This window comes from Mercenaria mercenaria, chromosome 12 (genome assembly GCF_021730395.1).
Source record: "Mercenaria mercenaria strain notata chromosome 12, MADL_Memer_1, whole genome shotgun sequence".
NCBI lineage: Eukaryota > Metazoa > Mollusca > Bivalvia > Venerida > Veneridae > Mercenaria > Mercenaria mercenaria.
The window spans coordinates 15,181,906-15,209,668 of NC_069372.1; the positions used below are offsets into that span (position 1 = coordinate 15,181,906).

At 35.7% G+C, this 27,763-nt stretch overlaps 1 protein-coding gene across 1 annotated transcript in view; it reads left to right on the plus strand.

Annotated features, from left to right (window-relative positions):
• LOC123533079 (neurofibromin-like) overlaps positions 1-27,763 on the plus strand; it is a 111,929-nt gene that overhangs the window by 48,753 nt on the left and 35,413 nt on the right. Inside the window, exons 28-44 of the mRNA XM_053520449.1 lie at positions 1,839-1,955; positions 2,325-2,503; positions 2,925-3,136; positions 4,170-4,253; positions 4,603-4,787; positions 5,328-5,420; positions 13,753-13,889; positions 17,725-17,899; positions 18,624-18,770; positions 20,121-20,213; positions 21,519-21,557; positions 21,820-21,987; positions 22,497-22,620; positions 22,879-23,016; positions 24,288-24,452; positions 25,244-25,345; positions 25,842-26,160. Of these exons, the coding sequence (XP_053376424.1) occupies positions 1,839-1,955; positions 2,325-2,503; positions 2,925-3,136; positions 4,170-4,253; positions 4,603-4,787; positions 5,328-5,420; positions 13,753-13,889; positions 17,725-17,899; positions 18,624-18,770; positions 20,121-20,213; positions 21,519-21,557; positions 21,820-21,987; positions 22,497-22,620; positions 22,879-23,016; positions 24,288-24,452; positions 25,244-25,345; positions 25,842-26,160 (2,477 nt within the window). The remainder of the gene's footprint in view (positions 1-1,838; positions 1,956-2,324; positions 2,504-2,924; positions 3,137-4,169; positions 4,254-4,602; positions 4,788-5,327; positions 5,421-13,752; positions 13,890-17,724; positions 17,900-18,623; positions 18,771-20,120; positions 20,214-21,518; positions 21,558-21,819; positions 21,988-22,496; positions 22,621-22,878; positions 23,017-24,287; positions 24,453-25,243; positions 25,346-25,841; positions 26,161-27,763) is intronic.

Here is a 27,763-nt window from a genome sequence, read left to right on the forward strand (position 1 = left end):
TCTGCATGGTAGTAGGAATTGTTTGATGTAGTCTATTTTAAGTTGCAAAATTTAGCTCTGTATTCATTGATGTGTTTTTTTTTATGCTGCATGCCCATTTCCATATACATGTAGTATTCTCTCTTTATGATTTGAAATTTTAAAATGCGAAGTTTATTTTAAACTTTTAGTTCCTGGTTTTATAGGCTGGAATCAGTACTTTAAGGAAATAACCCTTAAAGCAACATGTTCACAGATAAAGCAGAAACATAAGAACAAGCAAAAGCATTACATAAAGCAAAAATATTTTAAGATCAACTATTCGAAGAATATGGAGAGCTATACTACTCACCACGGCGTCGGTGTCGGCATCGGCGTCACACCTTGGTTAAGTTTTTCATACCAGTCCACATGACAAAACCTTTTGAGATAAAGCTTTGAAACTTTCAACACCCGTGTACCATCACCATGTCCAGTTTTAGGCAAGGGTACGTAACTCCATCAAGGATTTTGGCTGAATTATGGTCCCTTTTAACTTAAAATCTTGGTTAAGTTTTTCATACCAGTTCATATTTTGTGTAAACTTTTTGACATATGGTTTTGAAACTTTTATCACTTGTTTATTATAACAGTCTCTATCTATAGGCAAGAGTACATAACTCTGTCAACTATTTTGGATGCATTGTTGCCCTTTTTTGGACTTGAAAATTGGTACAATTTTCTTACAAGTCCACATTTTGTCAAAACTATTTGACATGTGGCTTTGAAACTTTGAACACTTGTTAATCATCATGATTTCCATCTGTAGGCGAGAGAACATAACACTGTCAACTATTTTGGCTGAATTATGGCCCTTTTTGGACTTGGAAATCAGTTAAATTATTCATACCTGTCAATATTTTGCCTAGCCTGTTTGTCATATGACTTTGAAACTTTGACCACTTGTTTATTGTCAGAGTCTACATATGTAGGCAAAACTGCATAACTATGACAAGGACTTTAGCTCAGTTATGGCCCTTTTTTGACATAGAAATTAGTTAGGTTTCATATATAAGTATTAAAAGTACAAAAACTTTTTAAAAAACAAGTCACTTTATTTTTTAACCTATTTATTTATACCATTCCATATTTAGTCTAAACTGTTTTATATATGGCTTTCAAACTTTGAACTTGCTTACCATCATGGTCACACATTGCTATAAAGTGCAATGCTTATCCAAATCCACAAATACAGGTACATTGTTTGTCTTAGGTATTTTTCTTCATTTGTATGAAATTTCTGGTAATATTTTGACCCCATACTTCCATCATTTCTTCAAATAGTTGAGCGAGCTGTCAACAGACAGCTCTTGTTATAATTACTGTAAAGTCAGAAATTTTAGCCACATGCAGTTTTGCTATATTTGCTGTCTTTATGTGCAGAAAGAAATCCTCACAAAAAGGGTTTTGGTTGTTATAAATTGCACTATAAGTCTTGCAAGTTGGCCATATATAGTGAATATTCTGCCTTTCTGTAAATAAAGCACTCTTTCAGCTTAGCAGAATATTTGAATTTACAGTAATTTTGCTTGCTCTTATTTTTTATGAAAAGTTACAAATGGATCAAGATATCACTGTATTTTTGGTCTTGTTTGAACCAAAATTCTCTTTATAACATGTGTATTAATGTAGAGTATATTTTTCAAAAAATCTGTGAGATAGGTGCTTTAACATCTTTGTCTTACAGGTTAGAAGAGTAATTAAGTTTCATATTTTTAGATTATATAAAATGTGTTGTTTGAGGGAAGTCTTTATGGGGTAGTTGTCAGACAGACAGACTTAACATACTGAAATTTTGACTGTAACATTGTGTATTTCAGAGACCTGGATCAGGCCAGTATGGAGGCTGTGGCAGCACTCTTAGCAGGTCTGCCGTTACAGCCGGAGGAGAGTGATCGTGGTGATCTCATGGAGGCGAAATCTCAACTCTTTCTTAAGTGAGTCTGCCATTCCTTACCCTGTGAAATTTCCATAATGAACTTGTCCATCTTTCAATTTGGACAGTACCATTAACTGATAAAAGGGGTGCTTACCAAAAAGATACTGACTGAATGGCAAACAGTGCTGATCTTTAGCAGACTGCATGAATGTGCGGGCTGATCTTGATCTACACTGGTTGCAAAGGCAGAATCAATCATGTCCAGCATGATACGGATTAAAAATTTCGTTGATTGACTTAACCATGAAATCCACAAAAATTAGTGTTTCCGATGAAAATAAATGATTTCACACTATTTCTCTCTTTTCCTTCTGCCATGTTTATTGTTGAAAAGTAATAAAAAATTGTTCTTTGTTTTATATTTCAGGTATTTGACACTGTTCATGAACCTGTTGAATGATTGTTCCGAGGAGGAGCAGGACAAAGCTATGGACCCAAATCGTAAACGCAGTACATCCAATCTAAGCGCTTTAAGAAACTGTACAGTTCAGGCTATGTCCAACCTACTGAATGCAAACATTGACAGCGGATTGATGCATTCAATTGGTATGAAATTTTGTTATTGCTTCTCTTAGTGGTTGATGATGATTTGGTCAATTAACCAGGAAGCGTACTATTGGTATGAAATTTTGTTATTGTTTCTCTTAGTGGTTGATGATGATTTGGTCAATTAACCAGGAAGCGTACTGTTGTCGTGGTTACATGTCTTGTGAAGCCAGTATTGGTTTTTGCAGGAGAAATTCTTATAAGCTTAAAGCTTCATCGCTAAAAGCTGAAAACATTTATTATAAACTTATTTAAACCTTGTGTTTAATTTAGGTTGTTAAGTCTAATTTTGGACCAATTTGTCCCAAATGGTGATAAAAATGACATAAAATGGCAACAAGAAGCACAAACAATATAATTCTATTCAAATAATAGTCGGATATGATTTCTGCTTAAATTTGTTGTGCCTTTCCTATTACAGCATTGGGCTACCACAAGGACCCACAGACTCGTGCAGCGTTCATGGAGGTATTGACCAAAATCTTACAACAAGGTACAGAGTTTGAGACCCTGGCAGAGACAGCGCTGGCAGACAGGTTCGAAAGGCTGGTAGAACTGGTGACTATGATAGGAGATAAAGGAGAACTGCCGATAGCTATGGCACTGGCTACTGTAGTACCTACCTCACAAATGGTAAAGTAGTCTTTGAAGTTTCTGTCACAGTTGGTTATATATGTAGTAAATTTACAGTAAAACACCAATCAATCAAAAGACTCATTGGGAGGAGAAAAATGCTTGAACTTCTGCGAAAACATTTAATTTAGTGGCATGAAATTTGGTGGTTTAGGCCAAAACATATAGATTTGTGCATTTTGGCTGCTGAACATAGAATAGAACTTTGACTGGTTTGTTGGGATTTAATTTCATGGGTTTACTCAGACGTGAAATCCGTGAAAATTAGCCGCCCAAGATATTAATGATTTCACAGTATCCCGGTTTTAAGCGATCCAAACATGAAATTGAGGAAGACTGTTTGAGACCACTTGAATTGTTTGAATGAGGATCTTGAGCTATCGAAGCTTGAGCAAGCAGTCTTCCACAGTATGGAGACTTCATTTGATAAAAATCATTTCCTAGTTCAGCATTTCATTAGCATTCAGGTCTTCAAACTGGTGTGCAAAAGGTGGATGTTTTACCCACAAAGCTGCTTTTTGCCGACCAGTACTTTTTGTAGATTGAGTAATATTTTCATGGTTTAATATTCGCCAGGATTTGTGAATAATGCCACTTGCAAAGTCAAAATATATGTGAAGATTGATATGCATCATGTCCTTAAACACAAACCCTGCTAAATTTCTATAATGAACTTGTCCATCTTTAGTTTGGACAGTACCATTAACTGTTAAAAGGGGTGTTTACCCAAAAAGATACTGACTGAACGGGGAACAGTGCAGACCATGATCAGACTGCACAGATGTGCAGGCTGATCTTGGTCTACACAGGTCGCAAAGGCAGAATCATTTGCCGCCAGCAAGCTAAGAGTTAAACACAAACCCTTGCGTTATGCTGATTCTTAACACAGGCTACTAAGAGAGAAATCGCTGAAGTTTACATGAAAATTTCCCCACCTACCGTATAGTGATTATGATTGAAGATATGTGATGAGTAGATACTAGTAAGAAAACTGGTTTTATCCATGCATATACCCAGTTGTTGTGTATTACAGGACGAGTTGGCAAGAGTGTTCGTGAATTTGTTTGATGCGAAACATTTGCTGTATCAACTACTTTGGAATATGTTCTCTAAAGAGGTAAGCTTATCTTTTCACAGATAAATTAAGGGTTTTATATATATCTCAGTGAAGAATGTTTGAAATAGAACAACTTAATGTCAGTAGTCATCAAAAGATCATTTGCCTTATACTGTAATGTTAATGCTGTTTTTAAATGTTGTCATATATTGATCAAGTGATGTTTTGCTGTGTAATACCTTGAGAAAGGTGAAGGGTGCTAATGATAAATTTCTGTTTTCTTCGAAAGTTAATGATGATATTTTTTGCATTTCATTTTTATATAGAAAAAAGTTTACTGTTTCTTAATTCATTAGAATTTTTAAGTACTGTAATTGTTCTAAATGTTCTATAATTTTCTGTATTACAGGTTGAGATAGCAGACTGTATGCAGACATTGTTCAGAGGGAATAGTCTTGCTAGCAAGATAATGGCATACTGTTTCCGTTTCTATGGGCTCGGATATCTACGGGAACTACTCAACCCGCTGATTATGGAGATGTTTCAAAAGGAACACAGCTGCCAACAGATTTCATTTGAAGTGGATCCTGCCAGGTAATACTAGCTTAGACCTGTTTCAGGCTTTAATCAGCAGAATCACACAGCCTGGTAATACTGGTATAGGCATGTTGTACTATGTACTCAACACATTTGTTTTGTTTTGGGTTTAACGACATTTTTCAACAGTATTTCAGCTATGTAACGGCTGGCAGTTAACCTTACCAGTCTTCCTTGATTTTACACCAGTACAAACCTGTTCTCTGCAAGTAATTGTCTACTTCCCCACATGAATCAGAGGTGGTGGATAAATGATTTCCTATACAACGTCTTTCATCAAACGTCACAGATAACATATGTCTCGCCTGAGGGTCAAACTCACGACCCTGCTATCCGTAGATCTGAGCTCTCCGTGTTGGATTTAAATTTGTGGATTGACACAGACAGGAATTTCAAGAAAATTAGACCTCGGTCCATAGATATCAATAAGTTAATAGTATAATACTGTAGACGTGATAATAAATTTAGAGTGATTTAAATTGGACAGACTAACACCCCCTGGAAGAAATATTTGAAAAATCCTGTTTGTTGTTATAGATTAGAGACAGGAGAAAATATAGAAGAAAATAAGAAGAATTTGACGATCATCACTCAGAAAGTGTTCAATGCCATAGTGGGGTCTGCTCACAAGTAAGTCTTAATCAGTTTCTGTTTCATGGTTAAATTCAGATTATGAAGGTATCTGTATTTTTTGTGTGGTTAAAATCAGATGGGTAAGACTGAGTTTTCAACTTAGTAAGTTAATAGTACTGATCTGTTATAACATTGATCTCGTTCAGTCTGAGCTTCCGTATTAAGAATGTATCCACCTGTCTTTCTGAATGCACTGAAGTTTATCCTAACCTAATGTGAGAACAAACTATGGATAATGTCATTTGACTTAATTATATTCGTTATTTGGAAATGGATATTTAAGAAAGGCTTCGAGGGAAGATGTCAGATTTTTAGCTCACCTGTCACAAAGTGACAAGGTGAGCTTTTGTGATCGCGCAGTGTCCGTCGTCCGTCCGTCCGTCCGTGCGTGCGTCCGTAAACTTTTTGCTTATGACCACTCTAGAGGTCACATTTTTCATGGGATCTTTATGAAAATTGGTCAGAATGTTCATCTTGATGATATCTAGGTCAAGTTCGAAACTGGGTCACGTGCGGTCAAAAACTAGGTCAGTAGGTCTAAAAATAGAAAAACCTTGTGACCACTCTAGAGGTCACATTTTTCATGGGATCTTCATGAAAGTTGGTCAGAATGTTCATCTTGATGATATCTAGGTCAAGTTCGAAACTCGGTCACGTGCGGTCAAAAACTAGGTCAGTAGGTCTAAAAATAGAAAAACCTTGTGACCACTCTAGAGGTCACATTTTTCATGGGATCTTTATGAAAATTGGTCAGAATGTTCATCTTGATTATATCTAGGTCAAGTTCGAAACTGGTTCACGTGCCTTCAAAAACTCGGTCAGTAGGTCTAAAAATAGAAAAACCTTGTGACCTCTCTAGAGGCCATATATTTCAAAAGATCTTCATGAAAATTGGTCAGAACGTTCACCTTGATGATATCTAGGTCAAGTTCGAAACTCGGTCACGTGCCATCAAAAACTAGGTCAGTAGGTCAAATAATAGAAAAACCTTGTGACCTCTCTAAAGGCCATATTTTTCATGGGATCTGTATGAAAGTTGGTTTGAATGTTCATCTTGATGATATCTAGGTCAAGTTCGAAACTGGGTCACGTGCGGTCAAAAACTAGGTCAGTAGGTCTAAAAATAGAAAAACCTTGTGACCTCTCTAGAGGCCATATATTTCATGACATCTTCATGAAAATTGGTCAGAATGTTCACCTTGATGATATCTAGGTCAAGTTCGAAAGTGGGTCACGTGCCATCAAAAACTAGGTCAGTAGGTCAAATAATAGAAAAACCTTGTGACCTCTCTAAAGGCCATATTTTTCATTGGATCTGTATGAAAGTTAATCTGAATGTTCATCTTGATGATATCTAGATCAAGTTCGAAAGTGGGTCACGTGCCATCAAAAACTAGGTCAGTAGGTCAGATAATAGAAAAACCTTGTGACCTCTCTAAAGGCCATATTTTTCATTGGATCTGTATGAAAATTGGTCTGAATGTTCATCTTGATAATATCTAGGTCAAGTTCGAAACAGGGTCATGTGTGGTCAAAAACTAGGTCAGTAGGTCTAAAAATAGAAAAACCTTGTGACCTCTCTAGAGGCCATACTTATGAATGGATCTCCATAAAAATTGGTCAGAATGTTCACCTTGATGTTATCTAGTTCAAGTTTGAAACTGGGTCATGTGCCATAAAAAACTAGGTCAGTAGGTCAAATAATAAAAAACCTTGTGACCTCTCTAGAGGCCATACTTTTCATGGGATCTGTATGAAAGTTGGTCTGAATGTTCATCTTGATGATATCTAGCAAGTCAAGTTTGAAACTGAATCAACTGCGGTCAAAAACTAGGTCAGTAGGTCTAAAATTATTAAAATCTTTTGAACTCTCTAGAGGCCATATTTTTCAATGGATCTTCATGAAAATTGATCTGAATGTTCACCTTGATGATATCTAGGTCAGTTTCGAAACTGGGTCATGTGCGGTCAAAAACTAGGCCAGTAGGTATAAAAATAGAAAAAATTTGTGACCTCTCTAGAGGCCATATTTTTCATGAGATCTTCATAAAAAATTAGTGAGAATGTTCACCTTGATGATATCTAGGTAAAGTTCAAAACAGGGTCACGTACCTTCGAAAACTAGGTCAATAGGTGAAATAATAGAAAAACCTAGAGACCATATTTTTCAATGGATCTTCATGAAAATTGGTCAGAATTTTTATCTTGATAATATCTAGGTCAAGTTCAAAACTGGGTCACATGAGCTCAAAAACTAGGTCACTATGTCAAATAATAGAAAAAACGATGTCATACTCAAAACTGGGTCATGTGGGAAGAGGTGAGCAATTCAGGACCATCATGGTCCTCTTGTTTATGGGAGTTTTCTTTTACCTGCTTTTTGTTTAAAAGAATACATATATTCTATGATCAGATAAGGAGACAATTTTGACTGGAAATCAAGAAATAGAAATGTAATGTGAGGACTCTCACAGAAGACTGTTGAAGAATAAGTGATAATTTACAAAATTGTTTGAAAAGACCAAGCTGCAAAATGAAATTTACTAGGTTAAAAGTGTCAGTCTTGTAAAGTTTACCACTTTATAAGTTTTCAGAGGTTCAAAGTCTATTTGAGCCTGGAAATTCTTTTTTGATGAAAGTCTGGTTGCTTTCAGTGCCGAGATATAGTAAGTGCATAGCATCAAAAGGGAAGATAACCTTTTTGTAATGAGTTTTTGGACTTTTTTTGCACTTGCTAACAATTTTGAGGAATGTGTTTAAGAATATTAAAAGGTATGTGTAGTTTTTATTTGAGCATTTGTGTTATGAATTTTGCAGCAGAAACAATGATGAACTATGTTTTCTAATCAGTTTTGAATTGTTTCATCAGTACATGTGTAATGTGTAGATGTGTTTAAATACATGTCATTAAACTGAATAACATTTACAGATGATAGGAAATTATGTACTTTCTAGATACGTAAATTGATAAATTTATTTTTTCTATCGGAAGAAATATGTAACACATATTTAGGTACTAATTTTGGCGTGAAATTTTTATTCTGTTTTAACTCCACTTTTGAAAAGACTGAATACTGTGAAATCATTAATATTCGTGGGGGACTAATTTTCGTGGATTTCGCAGTTGAGCCAATACACGAAATTTAATCCCAACGAACAAGTAAAATTCCCGTTCATTTTATGTCCAAACGTTGAAATCCACGAATTCATATCCCCACGAAATTGCTGTTTTGACCAAAACCACGAAATTTCATGCCCACAAAATTAAATGATTTTACAGTATTGTAGGGTGGGAGCAAATTGCCAGTATACCCAAATTGCCAGTATACTCCTGTAGAGTGAGGCAGTTACTGAAGATGATGATGAGCATGAGAATTAAAAATGCCTGAATACTGCAGATTGAGTACTATGTACATGCTTTAGATTTTGCAAACAAAGCGACATGGGAATTCAAAATGATGCATTTATATTCGGGTCAGGGTGAGGTAAACAGAATAACTCGGTTGCAAACAGAGCTATGGGGAATTCAGAACATTCATAAATATAAGTCGGCATAGTCTCTGAAAACATCGAACTATGAAGTGCAAATTCTTGAAAATGTGAATATGGACATGTTGTCTATGGAATCAGTATTAAAACAGACATAAAAGTTTTGCAGTATACAATTGATCTTAACCATTACCCAAAATTTTCAAATTTGCATAAAACAAAAAAAGAATTTCACGTTAGCAAGGTGTATTGAGAAATCTAGAAGGTACATATATTTCTTTATATTTTGATTTGTAGCATATTTTTTGTGTTGATTAAATAAATAACGATGGTTTGTTTTATGTGATTTTTACCAAAATTAACAGATTTCCGCCCAAACTTCGAGTCATGTGCCACTGTTTGTACCAGGTGATTTCCCTCCGGTTTCCACCGGACAGTATCCTTGCAACCGGAACTGTGATATTTTTACGATTCTTTAACCCTGCATTAGGTAACTGATATAGGCGATTTTGCTGTTTGTTCTACTATATAAACATGTCAATCTTGGATAAGTATTGTCTGTCAAATAATTGTAATACAACTTATTAATAATGTCATTGTGATAAGTTAGTTACTGTAATGATCATAAGAAAATATTTTCCTTCTTTTCCCCAGAGTTGCCAAATAAGAAAATATGTTTTTGATAAGTGACGGTTTCTCTTTAAATTGAAAAGCAAAAAATTATCATTTGAAAAATAAGTGGTTTTTCTTAAGTATGAAGTTGCAACAGAAGAAAGGTGAAGTGTTGTTTTTTTGACAGTTATTTGACAGATGTAATACAGTATTAATGGAGGAATACCTCACCTATCTGCTTACCTAACATACCTCATGGTGGTAGGATGTACCCAGAAAACTGTGGATAAATTGACAAAGTTAGGATGAATGTTTAGAACTGATTAGTTTTAAAATTAGGTAGTTTCTGACGTATTATGTAGAATGTTGATTAAGGTCACTACCCTTTCCCTGCCAGTCCATCAACACCCATACAATTCCTCAAATACCAGCTTCCTTACCACCTGCTTATTTCAACAGACGACAGTCGGTGCCGTCTGCTGTCACTGTTATATATAGTTGACCTACATTCAGTTAGTTGTTTTTATACTGGATTTAAAGTTTTGCATAAAATTTGTTTTCAAATGGTTTGAATGAAATTTGGCATGAGGCAGCTGATGTGGATTTTTTTTTAATTCATAGGACTGCAGCTCAGCTTGTGCCTGAATGTTTGAAAAGATCATTAGCTCACCTGTCACAAAGTGACAAGGTGAGCTTTTGTGATCGCGCGGCGTCCGTCCGTGCGTGCGTCCGTAAACTTTTGCTTGTGACCACTCTAGAGGTCACATTTTTCATGGGATCTTTATGAAAATTGGTCAGAATGTTCACCTTGATGATATCTAGGTCAAGTTCGAAACTGGGTCACGTGGGGTCAAAAACTAGGTCAGTAGGTCTAAAATAGAAAAACCTTGTGACCTCTCTAGAGGCCATATTTTTCATGAGATCTTCATGAATATTGGTCAGAAGGTTCATCTTGATGATATCTAGGTCAGGTTCGAAACTGGGTCACGTGGGGTCAAAAACTAGGTCATTAGGTCTAAAAATAGAAAAACCTTGTGACCTCTCTAGAGGCCATATTTTTCATGAGATCTTCATGAATATTGGTCAGAATGTTCACCTTGATGAGATCTAGGTCAAGTTTGAAACTGGGTCACGTGGGGTCAAAAACTAGGTCATTAGGTCTAAAAATAGAAAAACCTTGTGACCTCTCTAGAGGCCATATTTCTCAATGGATCTGCATGAAAATTGGTCAGAATGTTCAGCTTGATGATATCTAGGTCAAGTTCGAAACTGGGTCACGTGGGGGTAAAAACTAGGTCAGTAGATCTAAAAATAGAAAAACCTTGTGACCTCTCTAGAGGCCATATTTTTCATGAGATCTTCATGAATATTGGTCAGAATGTTCACCTTGATGATATCTAGGTCAAGTTTGATACTGGGTCATGTGGGATCAAAAACTAGGTCAGTAGGTCTAAAAATAGAAAAACCTTGTGACCTCTCTAGAGGCCATATTTCTCAATGGATCTTCATGAAAATTGGTCAGAATGTTCACCTTGATGATATCTAGGTCAAGTTCGAAACTGGGTCACGTGCGGTCAAAAACTAGGTCAATAGGTCTAAAAATAGAAAAACCTTGTGACCTCTCTAGAGGCCATATTTTTCAATGGATCTACATGAAAATTGGTCAGAATGTTAACCTTGATGATATCTAGATCAAGTTCGAAACTGGGTCACGTGGGGTTAAAAACTAGGTCAGTAGATCTAAAAATAGAAAAACCTTGTGACCTCTCTAGAGGCCATATTTTTCATGAGATCTTCATGAATATTGGTCAGAAGGTTCATCTTGATGATATCTAGGTCAGGTTTGAAACTGGGTCACGTGGGGTCAAAAACTAGGTCAGTAGGTCTAAAAATAGAAAAACCTTGTGACCTCTCTAGAGGCCATATTTCTCTATGGATCTTCATGAAAATTGGTGAGACTGTTCAGCTTGATGATATCTAGGTCAGGTTCATAACTGGGTCATGTGCCGTCAAAAACTAGGTCAGTAGGTCGAAAAATAGAAAAACCTTGTGACCTCTCTAGAGGCCATATTTTTCACGAGATCTTCATGAAAATTGGTGAGAATGTTCACCTTGATGATATCTAGGTCAAGTTTAAAAGTGGGTCACGTACCTTCAAAAACTAGGTCATTAGGTCAAATAATAGAAAAACCTTGTGACCTCTCTAGAGGCCATATTTTTCAATGGATCTTCATGAAAATTGGTCAGAATTTTTTATCTTGATGATATCTATGTCACATGTGCTGAAAAACTAGGTCACTTTGTCAAATAATAGAAATAACGACGTCATACTCAGTTCAACACTGGGTCATGTGGGGAAAGGTGAGCGATTCAGGACCATCATGGTCCTCTTGTTTAAACTTTGGCATAGAACATAATGTTCCTCAGAAAAGTAAAGGTTACATGACCGTCGATTTTCACAGAATAATTATCTTCCATTTTTCGTTTTTGTTATCAAACTACTTTGGTTACGTCTATTTCATAAAAAGACATTCAAAATTTGGGAGGAGTGTCACAAGTTGCTTTAAATGCAAGCTGTAAGACTTATTGAAATGTATTTGTTTTCTTTTTTTTTTATGATTTTAAAGTCAAGAGGTAGAGCATTAGCATTTAAAGATGTGACACTGTTATTTTGAAACAGTATGCAACAAAAGACATTTGAGCCATGCCATGGGAAAACCAACATAGTGGGTTTGCGACCAGCATGGATCCAGACCAGCCTGCGCATCCGCGCAGTCTGGTCAGGATCCATGCTGTTCGCTAACAGTTTCTCCAATTTCAATAGGCTTTAAAAGCGAACAGCATGGAGCCTGACCAGACTGCGTGGATGCGCAGGCTGGTCTGGATCCATGCTGGCAGCATACCCACTATGTTGGTTTTCTCATGGCGTGGCTCATTTGTAGTAACAAAACTTTGAAAAGCTATATTAGATGTCTATAAATACCAATGCAATGTGTTAATGCAGAAGTATTGACATGCACTTGGACCTTTTGTTACATGTGTTTATTACTATACAGGGGTAATTCAGAAAAAAAACAAAACAACAAAACTTCAAACAAGCCTATCTTAAACAATTGGTCAAGGGAAGAACTTCAAGAAGCAGAATCAGTGTTTTAAGACATGTTGTTGCTTAATACTTACCCTGCCAAATTTCTGTAATGAACTTGTCCGTCTTTCAATTTGGACGGCACCATTAACTGTAAAAGGGGTGCATACAAAAAAGATACTGACTGAATAGCGAACAGTGCAGATCATGATTACACTGCACAGATGTGCAGGTTGATCATGATCTGCACTGGTTGCAAAGGCAGAAACAGTTGTGTCCAGCATGACAAGGGTTAATGTATAGACTGGAGAACATATCTTACTATAAGTTGGCTTATATTGTGAATTGATTCATGTGTCTGTTGGTATGTAATAAGTTGAGGTATTGCTTGGTTGATACATGTTTGTAGCTGACATTTTTGTCTATTGCTGTACATGTTTTGCTTGATGACACTAACACAAGTGGACACTATCACTTTGCAACTTTTTCACTCATTTTGTGTAATATTTTTGTTTAAATGAAAATATTGAAACATAGCTTCGGCTACGGGTAAATACCACTTGAAAGGTTTATTTAAGGTACTACATTTGTATCTAAATTTTGTGTCATAAAAAGGAGCAAGAAAGTTTCAGCAACAAATTTCTAAGACAGTGCAATGTACCACAGCTTCAAAAATTTTGTATTTTCAAAACTTCTAATATCTAGCTCTTTTGTAAGAGACAATTCATTGCAAATTTTACTAAATTATACACAGATGCCTTTTTTCGTCCATAGTGGTGTTCAAAAAATGTAATTGATATTTTCAGACCCCATATTTCACAGCCAGTGATTGTTATATGTTGTGCTTAAAAAGTTGCAAAACTGATTGGTTTACACTTGCTAATGTTTTATTTAGACTTTCTCAACAGATTTATTTATAGCTTGAACTTACAACTTACTTTTCATATTTACAGACTGGATAGAATTAACCAATCAGAAGCATGCTTGAGCTTACCTTTGACCAATCACATTGCTCTGTGATAATTTATAAATTTTGCTTTGTCATGCTGAATAAACTACTGCGCATGGGCATCTCTTCTAGACCCTACTAGAATCTTTTCTGTCTATATTTGACAATGTTATTATCGTCTGAAATTATGACAGGTTCCCGTCGAAACTTCGCAGTATGTGTCACTGTTTGTTTCACGTAGTCAATCAGCGTTTTCAACAAAGTACCGGGGAGGCGGTGTGGACTGTGATAGGAACAGTGATATTTTTGCGCTTCATAAATCCGGCTATAGGTAACGTGTGTAGTGAGAATAGTGTCACTGGTGTGATATGCAAATTGGTGTTTTTGGTTTTTTCATTCTTTAACCAGACCTTAACTCTGTTGTCTTAGAAAATAATGCACAAGGGTATGAATATATTAATTTAATATGATTAGATGTAGGTGTTTTTAAAGGACCAATTGAAAGATTAAGTTCATTAACATCAGTGTATTTAGATTTCAGTCTAAAGTTTTGTTTAGTGATTTTACTTTCATTGACATTTTGTTGACAGTAAAAATTACTTTTGTTGCGTAGAACACTTGCCTGGGTTATTTTAACGAGTAATGTTTGAAATTGATTAATAACAGAAATAAAATCACATCTATCAGATTATTATGTCTCCCACACCACTTTGGTGGGAGACATACTGATTTATTCCTGTCTGTCTGTGTCCGTGTGTCTGTCTGTCACAAATCTTGTCTGCGCTCGAACATTTCTCATCCGATCTTCACCAAACTTGAACAAAATGTGTTTGCCAATAAGTCCTCGGCCAAGTTCGATAACTAGCCAAATCGGCCCAGGCACTTCGGAATTATGGTCCTTGAATTACCGAATGTACTGATGCCAGTGATACAGGTCTCGGTACATGGTTGACTCGGATACATAATGGAGAAGAAATGCCAATCTAGATGATTAGGCAGTTGTGGGAGACATGCGCTTTTCTCAAAAGCAGCTCTAGTTTTGATATGCATTTTGACAATGGTAGAAATATAAAAAAAACATTTATAAAGAAGTTATTGCTAAATTTCTATAATGTACTTGTCCATTTTCCAATTTGGACAGTACCAGTATTAATTTTGTTGAATTATTTCATACTAATTATTTGAAGTGTATTATCACAGCTTTTCTTTCTGTCAAGTCTCAATGTTCCGCAAATGCATGATTGTCCATGTTTTTATATTAATTTTTTGTCCAGGCTTTGTTCATATTTTTAGTGTTCATGAGTTGCTTATATATAACTTACATTCTGTCTCACAGTTCCCAGGTCCTTCTATAAAACAATGTTTCGTGCATGTGATGAAGTTGTTGTTTTTTTATGTATTAAATTGTTTGCTCTTTCTTAAAGGTTTTTATAGGAATATCTGTATTAAATAGAATAATTTTTTTTTTTTTTTTTTTTGGTAAACTTTACTTTTAAAGGGAATTCAAACATTAAGTTAGTGATTATTTAATTCAATTCATACTAAATTTATACTAAGTACTAAACTGTCAGCCATGGAATTTTTTGTTTAAATTAACTTCACAAAAGTTCAACTTTTCTCTGATCTTGTACATGCCCAGCTTTTACCTACCTTGTGTGAATTTCGTTTGCCATGTTGGAGACACTCACTTTAATGGTGTCTAGCAAGTGACATCAGTCTTTTTGTGTTACATGCTATTGAAAAATCATTTAATTTTGTGGGCACAAATTTTCATGGTTTTTGCTAAAACTATTAATTCAAACGTTGAACATAAAACGAATGGGAACTTTGCTTATTTGTTGGGATTCAAGTTTTCAGAGTGCCTCGATCATCAAAATCCACAAAAAATAGTTGCCCACAAATATTAATGATTTCACACTGTTACACCGCGACATGAAACTATTGTAACTTCTAATGTTTAGAAGGAGATATATAGTACAACAGTTTAACTTTTAAGACTGAAGAATATATCAGAACCATATGAGCCGCGCCATGGAAAAACCAACATAGTAGCTTTGCGACCAGCATGGATCCAGACAAGCCTGCGCATCCGCGCAGTCTGGTCAGGCTCCATGCTGTTCGCTTTTAAAGCCTATTGGAATTGGAGAAACTGTTAGCGAACAGCATGGATCCTGACCAGACTGCGCGGATGCGCAGGCTGGTCTGGATCCATGCTGGTCGCAAACCCACTATGTTGGTTTTCTCATGGCACGGCTCATATTGATTTCTTACTGACCAGTGTCTTTAAACAGCTAGGTGTTGTACTGCTGACTGTTAATCTTTCACAACATTTATTTGATAATGCAAAATGTATTCATAAAAATTAACATCAACTTCACTAATCATGACTGAAAAATTAACAAAACAAGCTACATAACATATTTACTGCAGTCTTGCTGTACAAATATCATTGCAGTTTTTCTAAATCACCTGGCCTTAATGTAATGCCAAAGTGCATGGGCATACAGCAAAAATAATCTGTTGTGCTTATTTTTTTTTCAAGAAGATCTACGGTACAAGTTCATATCTAATTTTTAATATTTTCCACTTTTCACCTTTGGCATTGATTTATAATACACAATGTGTATGCATTTTTCTTTAGAATGAACAGAAATGTCAGAAATATTCTCTTTATAGCACCATATATGATTAGGTACTGTAAACAATAATATTTACATTCCACCGAGTAGATCATTGCTTAGAAAGCAAAATATTGTAGACATGAACATATTATATGCTACAGTTTAACAACTTAACTATTAATGAAATTATTCAGATATTGGGGGATAACTTGACATTTAGTGTTAACTGGCAATGCTAGCTGGGAATGTGAATAAGGATGTAGAATGATTACTTGACAATAAAGTCTTGTTCAGAATGTATGATTACAGATAGTAGTTCTGACTGGGAATGTCTGATTAAGGATAGTAGTACTGACAGGAATGTCTGATTAAAGATAGTAGTACTGACTGGAAATGTCTGATTAAGGATAGTAGTACTGACTGGGAATGTCTGATTAAGGATAGTAGTACTGACTGGAAATGTCTGATTAAGGATAGTAGTACTGACTGGGGATGTCTGATTAAGGATAGTAGTACTGACTGGGGATGTCTGATTAAGGATAGTAGTACTGACTGGGGATGTCTGATTAAGGATAGTAGTACTGACTGGAAATGTCTGATTAAGGATAGTAGTACTGACTGGGAATGTCTGATTAAGGATAGTAGTACTGACTGGGAATGTATGATTAAGGATAGTAGTACTGACAGGAATGTCTGATTAAGGATAGTAGTGCTTACTGGGAATGTCTGATTAAGGATAGTAGTACTGACTGGGAATGTCTGATTAAGGATAGTAGTACTGACTGGGAATGTCTGATAAAGGATAGTAGTGCTGACTGGGAATGTCTGATTAAGGATAGTAGTACTGACTGGGAATGTCTGCTTAATGATATTAATGCTAGCTGGTAATGTATGATTAAGGATTTTAGTGCTAGGTGAGAGTGTCTGATTCAGGAAATTAATGCTACTGGATGGGCTGGGAATGTCTGATTAAGGAAATTAGTGCTGAATGAGAATGTATGATTATGGTTATTAATACAAGTTAGGAATGTCTGATTAAGGGTGTAGAATGATAATTTGACAATGCTAATTCAGAATGTCTGATTAAGGATGTAGAATGATAATTTGACAATGCTAATTCAGAATCTCTGATTAAGGTTAGTTGAAAAATATAATTGGATAATCATTTTGTAAACCACATACTTAGGCTTATTTTAACCCTTAGCCTGCTGCAGGCGAATTAACAGCCTTTGCAAACAGCTTGGAACCAGATCAGACGCTGATTAAATTGGCGTCTGATCAGGTTCCAAGCTGTTTGCTACTCTGACAATATTTCTTCCAATTTTGGAGCAAATTGAATGAACTTTACAATTTTAGCAGACGAAATTTCCAGCAGACGACAATTTATCTAGCATGCTAAAGGTTAATGTAGAATTTGAACAATTAAACATGTCTTACTGTCATGTATTTACATTACTTGTGTTTCATTGTGTACTTATCATCTGAGATCTCTACTGCTCTGTCCCTATGTTGACTTAAAGTGTATATTACTGGTCTCTTATCCAGTTTCGCCATATGAATCAGGCATAATAGATGTAGAAGCTACACCAAAGATAAAACGTGGATTAACGTTGATGTGCAAAATCATGCAGAATATTGCCAATCATTTGCTGTTTACCAAAGAAAATCACATGAGAGGCTTCAATGATATTCTAAAAGCCAACTTTGAAGCTGGTAGAAGGTATGTCAAAGCTTTGCAGAATTTACTGCAGTTGTATAGAGAAATATGACTACATACACATGAAATAAATTGAAAGTTATAGCGGGTATCAAGAATTGATATTTAGCATTCTTATTTTCCATGATTTTTATACCCCCTACCACCAGACAGAGGGTTTGGGAGGCTGTATAGGAATCATTTTGTCTTGATCTATCTATCCTGTATTGTTTTCTTTGAATATCTCTGGAACCAATAAAGACTTTACTTTGAAGCTTAAAACAAGCTCTTACAGTTATGAGTCAGGTTCACTTCTTAGTTCTCATAACTGACTACTTTTTACAAAACAAAATTTATTGCTTCCCTTTTTAATTACTGTAACACCTCTAAAAGGAATTTATATGTGTAACTCTTTATTGGTAATATTACAAGAAGTAGAAATTATTTTCTGTGAGAAAACAATTTTGGGGGATTTGAATCACTTTTGGTGATAAATGTAGTTTGAGCAAGGGTGCTTAGGTTCATTTTCCTATTAATCTTACAAAGTTTTCTGTTACATGGTAGAAATTTCTTTTGTTTTGTTAACTGCATTTATATGGGATTGCATTGCTGTTTAATTTCTTAACTAAAGTCTTGTATTCAGAGAAAATGAAAACAGAAAGAAGTTCTTGAGAATGTTTTTCTAGTTGGAAAATATTCTGTTTTTGTGTACAGAGTGTATTAAAAATTGTATACCACTGTATTTTAGGTTTTTCACTGAGATTGCCTCTGATGTTGATATACCAGATACCGGCAACCATAGTCTGTCTTTCATTAACGATGCGAATGTCTTAGCTCTACACAGACTCCTGTGGAACAACCAGGAAAAGATCGGAGATTATCTCTCCAGCAGTAGGTAAGTAGAGATCCTGAGGAAAGTTTTTCATTGAATAACCTTTTTTTGAGAAAAAAACAAAACAAAACATTTTACAGAGAAAAGTGATACAGGAGGATATTTATTCAGTATTTGGTCTCTGGGTCCAAACCTCTTTGAGGTACCGGTAATGCCATTACAGCAGGGCTGGACCTTACATACTTCCCTATTGCTTTAGGATTGTAAAAGTGGTGTGAGGGCATGCAAAAAAATCATAGTTGCCCGTCGGCCAAATAAAATATTTGAAAGATCCCAATAAGTACTTCCCAGAAAATCATTTACTTAAGTTTTTGATGCTAAACTGCATTGCAATGTCTCACCACATCATCATGTTACATTTGGGTTCTTAAAAAAAATAGTTGAAGTTGCCCTGTACATGTCGTAAGACACTAATCAAATTAATTGATAATGTCACAGAGACAAATTGAAAAAGTTTTGATAGACAATGCCTTACTTCCATGTCCAAGTAAGACTTACTTTCCTTTACAGATTGTAAGTTGTAGGCTACAAATGAGCTGCGCCATGAGAAAACCAACATAGTGGGTTTGCGACCAGCATGGATCCGCACAGTCTGGTCAGGATCCATGCTGTTCGCCTTCAAAGCCTATTGCAATTAGAAAAACTGTTAGCAAACAGCATGGATCCTGACCAGACTGTGCGGATGCGCAGGCTGGTCTGGATCCATGCTGGTCGCAAACCCACTATGTTGGTTTTCTCATGGCGCGGCTCAAATAATTACCAGTTTGGAACAAAATGGCTTACCTTGTCATGTTGAATCTCACTTTTTACAGGTCATTTAATCGTGATAGAATCCATTACAATTGTCTGTTTTATATTCAGTAAACAAAAGCTGTTGCGAATATATATTCATTAAACAAAAGCTGTTGTGATGAGTTTATTTGTTTAGAACATTTAATGATAAATGTCATTAACATCTAGTTTTAAAAAGTGAAAAAGTAAATTTCAGTTGTGTATTTTATGTTGTAATATAAATAAATGTCTGTAGTGATGATTTATGTTGTGGTACAAGTTTTTATGTATGTTTCAAACAAAAAGATAATTTATGGAATGGACATTATAGTCAGTGAATAATTTATGGAATGGACAGTGTAGTCGGTTAAATTTCCTTACATTAAAATAACTGTTGAATTGAAATTAGACATTAAGTTTTGGCGTCAACAAAAAAATGGGTCAGAATTGCATGTCGAATGAATTAGGCTTGTAAGGCACCAGTACTTGATTTTCAAGTCTAGTCGGTATTTAGTATTACTATTTCTTTGTTTTTTTTCTGATAGTCCTTTTTAGTAGCATCTTATTTTCAATACATTACAGAGATCACAAAGCTGTAGGGCGTCGGCCATTTGACAAGATGGCAACATTACTGGCTTATCTAGGACCACCAGAACATAGACCTTTAGACTCACAGTAAGCAGTATTCTAGTCATTTGTTTATTATATATAAATAGAATACAAGTAGTTTTAAATCAAAGAAAAAGGTATTTGTTTTTAAAAAAAAAATTGGGAAGAGTACAAGCCTACATTTACCAAAAGGACAGTAGAATTTAAACCAGTAGAAAATAGACAATTAGAAAATGAAATACTGTGATTGACCCTCATACTTACACTAAAGTATTGTAAAATTGCAAGTTGTTATGTTGAACTGTTACAGGAGTTTGATCATTCACTGTAAGGGAACTTTGTACATACGATGCACCTTAGTGTGTTACCTGTGATACACCACAGCTAAATTTGAAATTTCCATGCATATTTAAAAGTTTCATTTGAAGGAAAGATTCTGTTCATTATGTCTCCCACCACACAGTGGTGTGGGAGACATATTGATTTACTCCAAGCTGTGTGTCTGTGTCTGTCTGTCTGCCACAAAGCTTGTCCGCACTCTAAGTCGAACATTTCTCATCCGATCTTCACCAAACTTCAACAAAATGTGTCTGCCAATAAGTGCTCGGCCAAGTTCGATAACTAGCCAAATTGGCCTAGGCACTTTGGAATTATTGCCCTTGAATTACCGAAAAATGCTCAGATTTTAAGCGCATTCATGGAGCCAAAAGGACCCCTATACTAGTCATGAGTAGTATAGGGGTCCTTTTGGCTCCAGGAATGTGCAGGTAATCTGAGTAGTATAGGAGTCCTTTTGACTTGATGAATGTGCATGCGCTCTAGTAGGGCAAGTTCGATAATGAGCCAAATCGGTCCAGACACTTCGGAGTATTGGCCCTTGAATTACCGAAAATCAGCCTTTTACTCTTGTCCATGCTCTAAGTCGAACATTTCTCATCCGATCATCACCAAACTTTAACAAAATGTGTTTGATCATAAGTCCTCGTACAAGTTCGATAACTAGCCAAATCGGCCCAGGCACTTTGGAATTATGGCCCTTGAATTACCGAAAATCGGCCTTTTTATTCTCGTCCGCGCTATAAGTCCAATATTTCTCACCCGATCATCACCAAACTTGAACCAAATGTTTTTGACCATATCTCCTCGACCAGGTTCATTAACTAGCTAAATCGCCCGAGGCACTCCAGAATTATGGCCCTTGAATTACCCAAAATCAGCCTTTTTACTCTTCAAAGGTATATTTGTAGTGAGTAAACAGTATATAAAGCCTGACTTGCTATTTAGATGATTAGGCAGTTGTGGGAGACATGCGCTTTTCTCAAAAGCAACTCTAGTTTACAAACTGTTCTAATGTAAAAGTACCATTTTCAGATTGTCCATGACCAAAATCCACCTGCTGGCAGACTCGAGGTAATTGACTTTAATTATAAACGCATTCATACTTTTATGTCATTGAAAAATCCCAAGTACTGCTATGAAGTCCAGTGAAGACTGCTGTATCAAATAGTATTTGAAAACTTAATTAAACCCAACAAATTCTAAAGAAACTTAAATGCTTACACTGTCTATTGTAAATCAACAATCTTATTTCTGATTAATGGATTTTTGCACATACCAACAAGTGGATTATGTAAATCTTCTGTTTATAATATGTTGAATGTGTTTTGTTCAGATGGAGTTCTATGGACATGACGAGTACCAAGTTTGAAGAGATTATGTCCAAGCACAACATGCATGAGAAGGATGAGTTTAAGTCCCTGAAAAACCTGCACATTTTCTACCAAGCTGGCACGAGTCGAGCAGGAAATCCGGTGTTCTATTACATAGCCAGGAGATACAAGTAAGCCAACAGGTCTTTTCTTGTAGGACCTTAAAGGTATATTTTGATACTTTGAAATCATTAATATTCATAATATTCGTTTGGGACTAATTTTCATGGATTTTGTGGTTGCATCAGTCCATGAAAACTAATCTAAGTAAACACAAAATGCCCTCTTATTTTTTCTTTAGGATATAAAAACCATGAATTCTGTATTTTTGGGCAAAACTACAAAATTTTATGCCCACAAAATTAAAAGGATTTGACAGTGTTTCAAAATATGAACCAGTTATACACAGTATGTAAACATAAATATGTTTTTGTGTTTGTATAGACAGTTGTGTTAGCTTCTAAATACTACACAGTGATAGATGTATATTAATATTTAATGCCTCTGAAAAAAATATAATTATGTAATGATGAAACATGTTAAGTGGTAGATGAGCATAGTACATCTTAAAAGTAAAAATCAGAATTATTGAAAAAGTATGTTGTGTTTCATTTCCTACTAATACTTCCAATGATTTCAGAGTTGGTGAAATCAATGGAGACCTGTTGATTTACCATGTGTTGTTGACCCTGAAGCCATATTACAACAAACCATTTGAACTTGCCATAGACTTCACTCACACTTGTGCTGAAAACAGATTTAGGGTAATGCTTCTTGACATATGTATAGACTATTTTTTTTCATTTGCAGGCAAGATTTTGTTTATTTAAATAACCAGTTATTACTGTTTCCACAGATGCCATTTCTTAAACTTTTTTAACTTAATTAAATAACAGTAATAGGTGTAGAATTTTCATTTAATTGAGTGGATGTTGAGTAAATGTTGCGAGTTGTTGAATATGTAATGTTACAGTATAGTGATTAAAAACAATAGAAGTTATTTTGATTTAACTCTATTTCAGACTGATTTTTTGTCAAAGTGGTTTGTGGTGATGCCGGAGGTGGTATACCAGAATATCGTGGCCACCTATATATACAACTGTAACTCCTGGGTTAGAGAATATACAAAGTTTCATGATAGAATACTCACTCCACTAAAGGTACAGTAGACTTGCAATTAACTAATGACCTTCATAGTTTGCTTCTTTTCAAGAATAAATCAGTCTGGCTAACTTTAATTTTTGCTTTATGAAAGTTTTGCATTAAGACATCGCATATTGTCCTACCTGCATGTTATGTTTTGGGTACTTATTGTAAAGTTTTACATATGGGATTTTGTAATAACTGTAAAATTGTACGTATTCTTGAGGGATTATGTGGATTAGATTGTTTCAGTAAAATCATACTTATTCATGAGGGATTATTCAGATTGGGTAGTTACATAAGAATCATGTATTCTTGAAGGATTATGTGGATTGGATAGTTACAGTAAAATCGTACTTTTTTTAGGGATTATGTGGAATAGGTAGTTACAGTAAAATCATATGTATTCTTGGGGGATTATGTGGATTGCTTAGTTACAGAAAATTCATATATATTCTTGAGGGATTATGTGGATTAGTTAGCTACTGTAAAATCAAAGATATTCTTGAGGGAGTACAAGGTAGGGTAGACACTGTTAAATCATATATTTTCTTGAGTGATTTTTTGGATTTCAACATTTTTTCAGTCCACAAAATCAAATGCAAGGAATAAATGAACTTCCCATTTATTTTTTGTTTAAAATTTTAAATGCATCAATTCATATTGGTATTCCAGGTGAATACAACGAAATCTTGTACCAACAAAATAAAATTATTGGTTCTGGTATATCATCTCTGGATTTAAGAAAACTTTGTTAATTGACTGGTGCTTATTAACCCTTATCATGCTGGCCACGATTTATTCTGCCTCTGCGACGAATGCAGATCAAGATCAGCCTGCATATCTGTGCAGTCTGATCATGATCTGCACTGTTCGCCTTTCAGTCAGTATCTTTTTGGTATGCACCCCTTTTAACAGTTAATGGTAATGTCCAGATTGAAAGATGGACAAGTTCATTATAGAAATTTAGCAGGGTAAGGGTTAAGGTAGTGGACCCATAATGACAGTAATTTCTGCATTCTCCGGGTTTTACGGCAAGCCATGTGTAGTCTAGATTCTTTACATCCGAAGAATGCCAAGTTGCCTAACGAAAATACACAATGGCGTGGAAATTGCCTTACCTTAAATTGACATATTGTTTGAAATGGTGTTTGATGTAACTCAGAATGTTGGACAGGTCTCAAGAATGTTTTTATTCAGCTCAGGTACTCCAGGAAATTCCATTTATTAATTTTTGTCATGGTTGGAACTCTGCACATTGTAAATTATGTATGTTGATACATTTCAGGGTAACAGAAAGCTTGTGTTCATTGACCATCCAGCAAGATTAAATGAATATATAGATTTAGATCATCAAAAACTACCTGGCTCTACTGTAGCACTAGAGGAAGATCTGAAAATATCAAATAATGCTCTCAAACTCTCACATAAAGATACAAAAGTCACAATAAAGGTGAGATAAATGAAATACATCTTATTTAGTTATGTCTCCCACTCCACTTTGGTGGGATACATATTGATTTACTCCTCTGTGTGTGTGTGTGTGTGTGTGTGTGTCTGTCTGTCTGTCTGTCACAAATCTTGTCTGCACTCTAAGTCAGACATTTCTCATCCGCTCTTCACCAAACTTTAACAAAATGTGTTTGCCAATAAGTCCTCAGCCAGGTTCGATAACTAGCCAAATCGGCCAAGGCACTTTGGAATTATAGCCCTTGAATTACTGAAAATACTGATGCCAGTGATACAGGTCTTGGTGCATGGTTAACTCAGATACATAATGGAGATGATTAGGCTGAGTTGTGGGAGACATGTGCTTTTCTCAAAAGCAGCTCTAGTTTCATAGATACCAGTGGGTCCAGGGATGGATAACTGTTTGGTTCCTTTCATCAGCGAATGCCTTCCGGGGATCCAGTCAGGGTACTGGGATATCCTCAAGTAAAGAAATTGAGGTTACAACACATTTGCGTCTATTGATAAAATGCACTTGCCTACAAGTAAGAAAATGGGGAAGAAGGAAATAGCTACATATCCCACCTGGTTTATTTTATTGTCCATAAACACTTGCATATGGTCTTCTTATGAAAATACTACAAGGATATCGAAAGTTGACACGGATAAACACTTAAAAAGTATATGTGTTTTATGAATAGTATCAATTTACTTAGTTAAGCCAAAAAGAAATGCATTTTACGACAGTTCTGTTAGATGGTAACTGTTATGTATATATGCTTATTTTCTTGTCAGGTTGGACCAAATGCCATACAGATAACATCAGCTGAGAAGAGCAAGGTGTTGGGACACCAGGTGTTACTCAATGATGTCTACTATGCCTCAGAAATAGAGGAGGTATGTACATGTACTTTTTACTTGTATATCAATCCATATAGCATAGTAGGTAAAGCTAAGACTTGAATTGTCCTTTGCTTAAAGGTATGAATTGTCCCCAGGCTTTGAGAATGTTATCTGTGATGATTTGATTGAAGGCAGTGTATCTGAAGACATAAATCCTCGACTTCTGGTCGATGTGGGGAAGTGGTCAGTTACTTGTAGGGAACAGGTCAGTTCTAGTATGGCACCTCTGATCGGTGCGAGGAAGGTGTTATTAGTTGTTCACAACAAGTTCATATATGAAACGTTTCAAAAATTAAATGCTTTTGAACATTATTTGATTATATTAAGAATGGTCCAGCTGCATCTTCATACAATAACTTGAAGATTTTATCTGAATAATGATAGATATATTTCTGCTGTTAAGTTTTGAATGTTTTCCCCTAGGCTTGTATTATGTATGTTTGCTTAATGATATCCTTTTAGTATTAACCATTTCATTTGATATTTGTAGGTATGTTTGGTAGATGATAACCAGTTCACATTAACCATTTCCAATGAGACTGGTCCCCTGTCTTTCATCCACAATGACTGTGACAATATTGTACATGATATTATCCACATACGTACACGCTGGGAGCTATCTCAGCCAGACACAGTCACTGTTCATACCAAGATACGGCCCAAGGATGTGCCGGGCACGTTGCTGAATGTTGCACTCCTCAACCTGGGCAGTTCAGATCCAAGTCTCAGATCGGCTGCATACAACCTGCTGTGTGCTCTCACCCAGACTTTTGACCTGAAGATTGAAGGCCAGCTGTTGGAGACCACAGGTAATTTACGCAATTCAACATCACAAGTTCAATGCAATTCTTGAGATTGTTCAAGATGTTATAATAGCTCTTACATTTGAAAATTTAGGATTTTAAGGGGGTCTTGAAAAGTTAACTTGTTCTTGAATACATACAAATTACATGTAATTGCAACCCCTTGGCAAGTACAGTACAATAGTTATTATATTCATATTATTCTCTAGGCTAAGTATGTTTATTAAAGTTATTCTTATGTTAAAATAACTTGGTATGGCAACTAGGATAGGAAAATCAATTTTAAGAAACCTCCAGCAAAAATCTTTCATGAATTAGGCACTCAGTGAACATAAACGTTTATGATCAGATGATAAAGTTTTGAACAAAAACATTAACCAAAATCTGATAAACACCTTTGACCTACCCACCAACACTTGTAATTCACACGACCCGACCCCTTTGCGCTTTTTAGCTCACCTGTCACATAGTGACAAGGTGAGCTTTTGTGATCACACAGTGTCCATCGTCCGTGCGTGCGTTCGTCCGTCCGTAAACTTTTGCTTGTGACCACTCTAGAGGTCACATTTTTTGTGGGATCTTTATAAAAGTTGGTCCGAATGTTCATCTTGATGATATCTAGGTCAAGTTCGAAACTGGGTCACGTGTCATCAAAAACTAGGTCAGTAGGTCTAAAAATAGAAAAACCTTGTGACCTCTCTAGAGGCCATATATTTCACAAGAGCTTTATGAAAATTGGTCAGAATGTTCACCTTGATAATATCTAGGTCAAGTTCGAAACTGGGTCACGTGCCTTCAAAAACTAGGTCAGTAGGTCTAAAAATAGAAAAACATTGTGACCTCTCTAGAGGCCATATATTTCACAAGATCTTCATGAAAATTGGTCAGAACCTTCAACTTGATGATATCTAGGTCAAATTCGAATCTGGGTCACGTGCCGTCAAAAACTAGGTCAGTAGGTCAAATAATAGAAAAACCTTGTGACCTCTCTAGAGGCCATATTTTTCATGGGATCTGTATGAAAGTCGGTCTGATTGTTCATCTTGATGATATCTAGGTCAAGTTCGAAACTGGGTCACGTGCGGTCAAAAACTAGGTCAGTAGGTTTAAAAATAGAAAAACTTTGTGACCTCTTTAGAGGCCATATATTTCATGAGATCTTCATGAAAATTGGTCAGAATGTTCACCTTGATGATATCTAGGTCCAGTTTGCAAGTGGGTCACGTGCCATCAAAATCTAGGTCAGTAGGTCAAATAAAAGAAAAACCTTGTGACCTCTCTAGAGGCCATATTTTTCATGGGATCTGTATGAAAGTTGGTCTGAATGTTCATCTTGATGATATCTAGGTCAAGTTCGAAACAGGGTCACGTGCCTTCAAAAACTAGGTCAGAAGATCTAAAAATAGAAAAGCCTTGTGACTTCTCTAGAGGCCATACTTTTTAATGGATCTTCATAAAAATTGGTCAGAATGTTCATCTTGATGATATCTAGGTCAGGTTCTAAAGTGGGTTACGTGCCATCAAAAACTAGGTCAATAGGTCAAATAATAGAAAAACCTTGTGACCTCTCTAAAGGCCATATTTTTCATGGGATCTGTATAAAAATTGG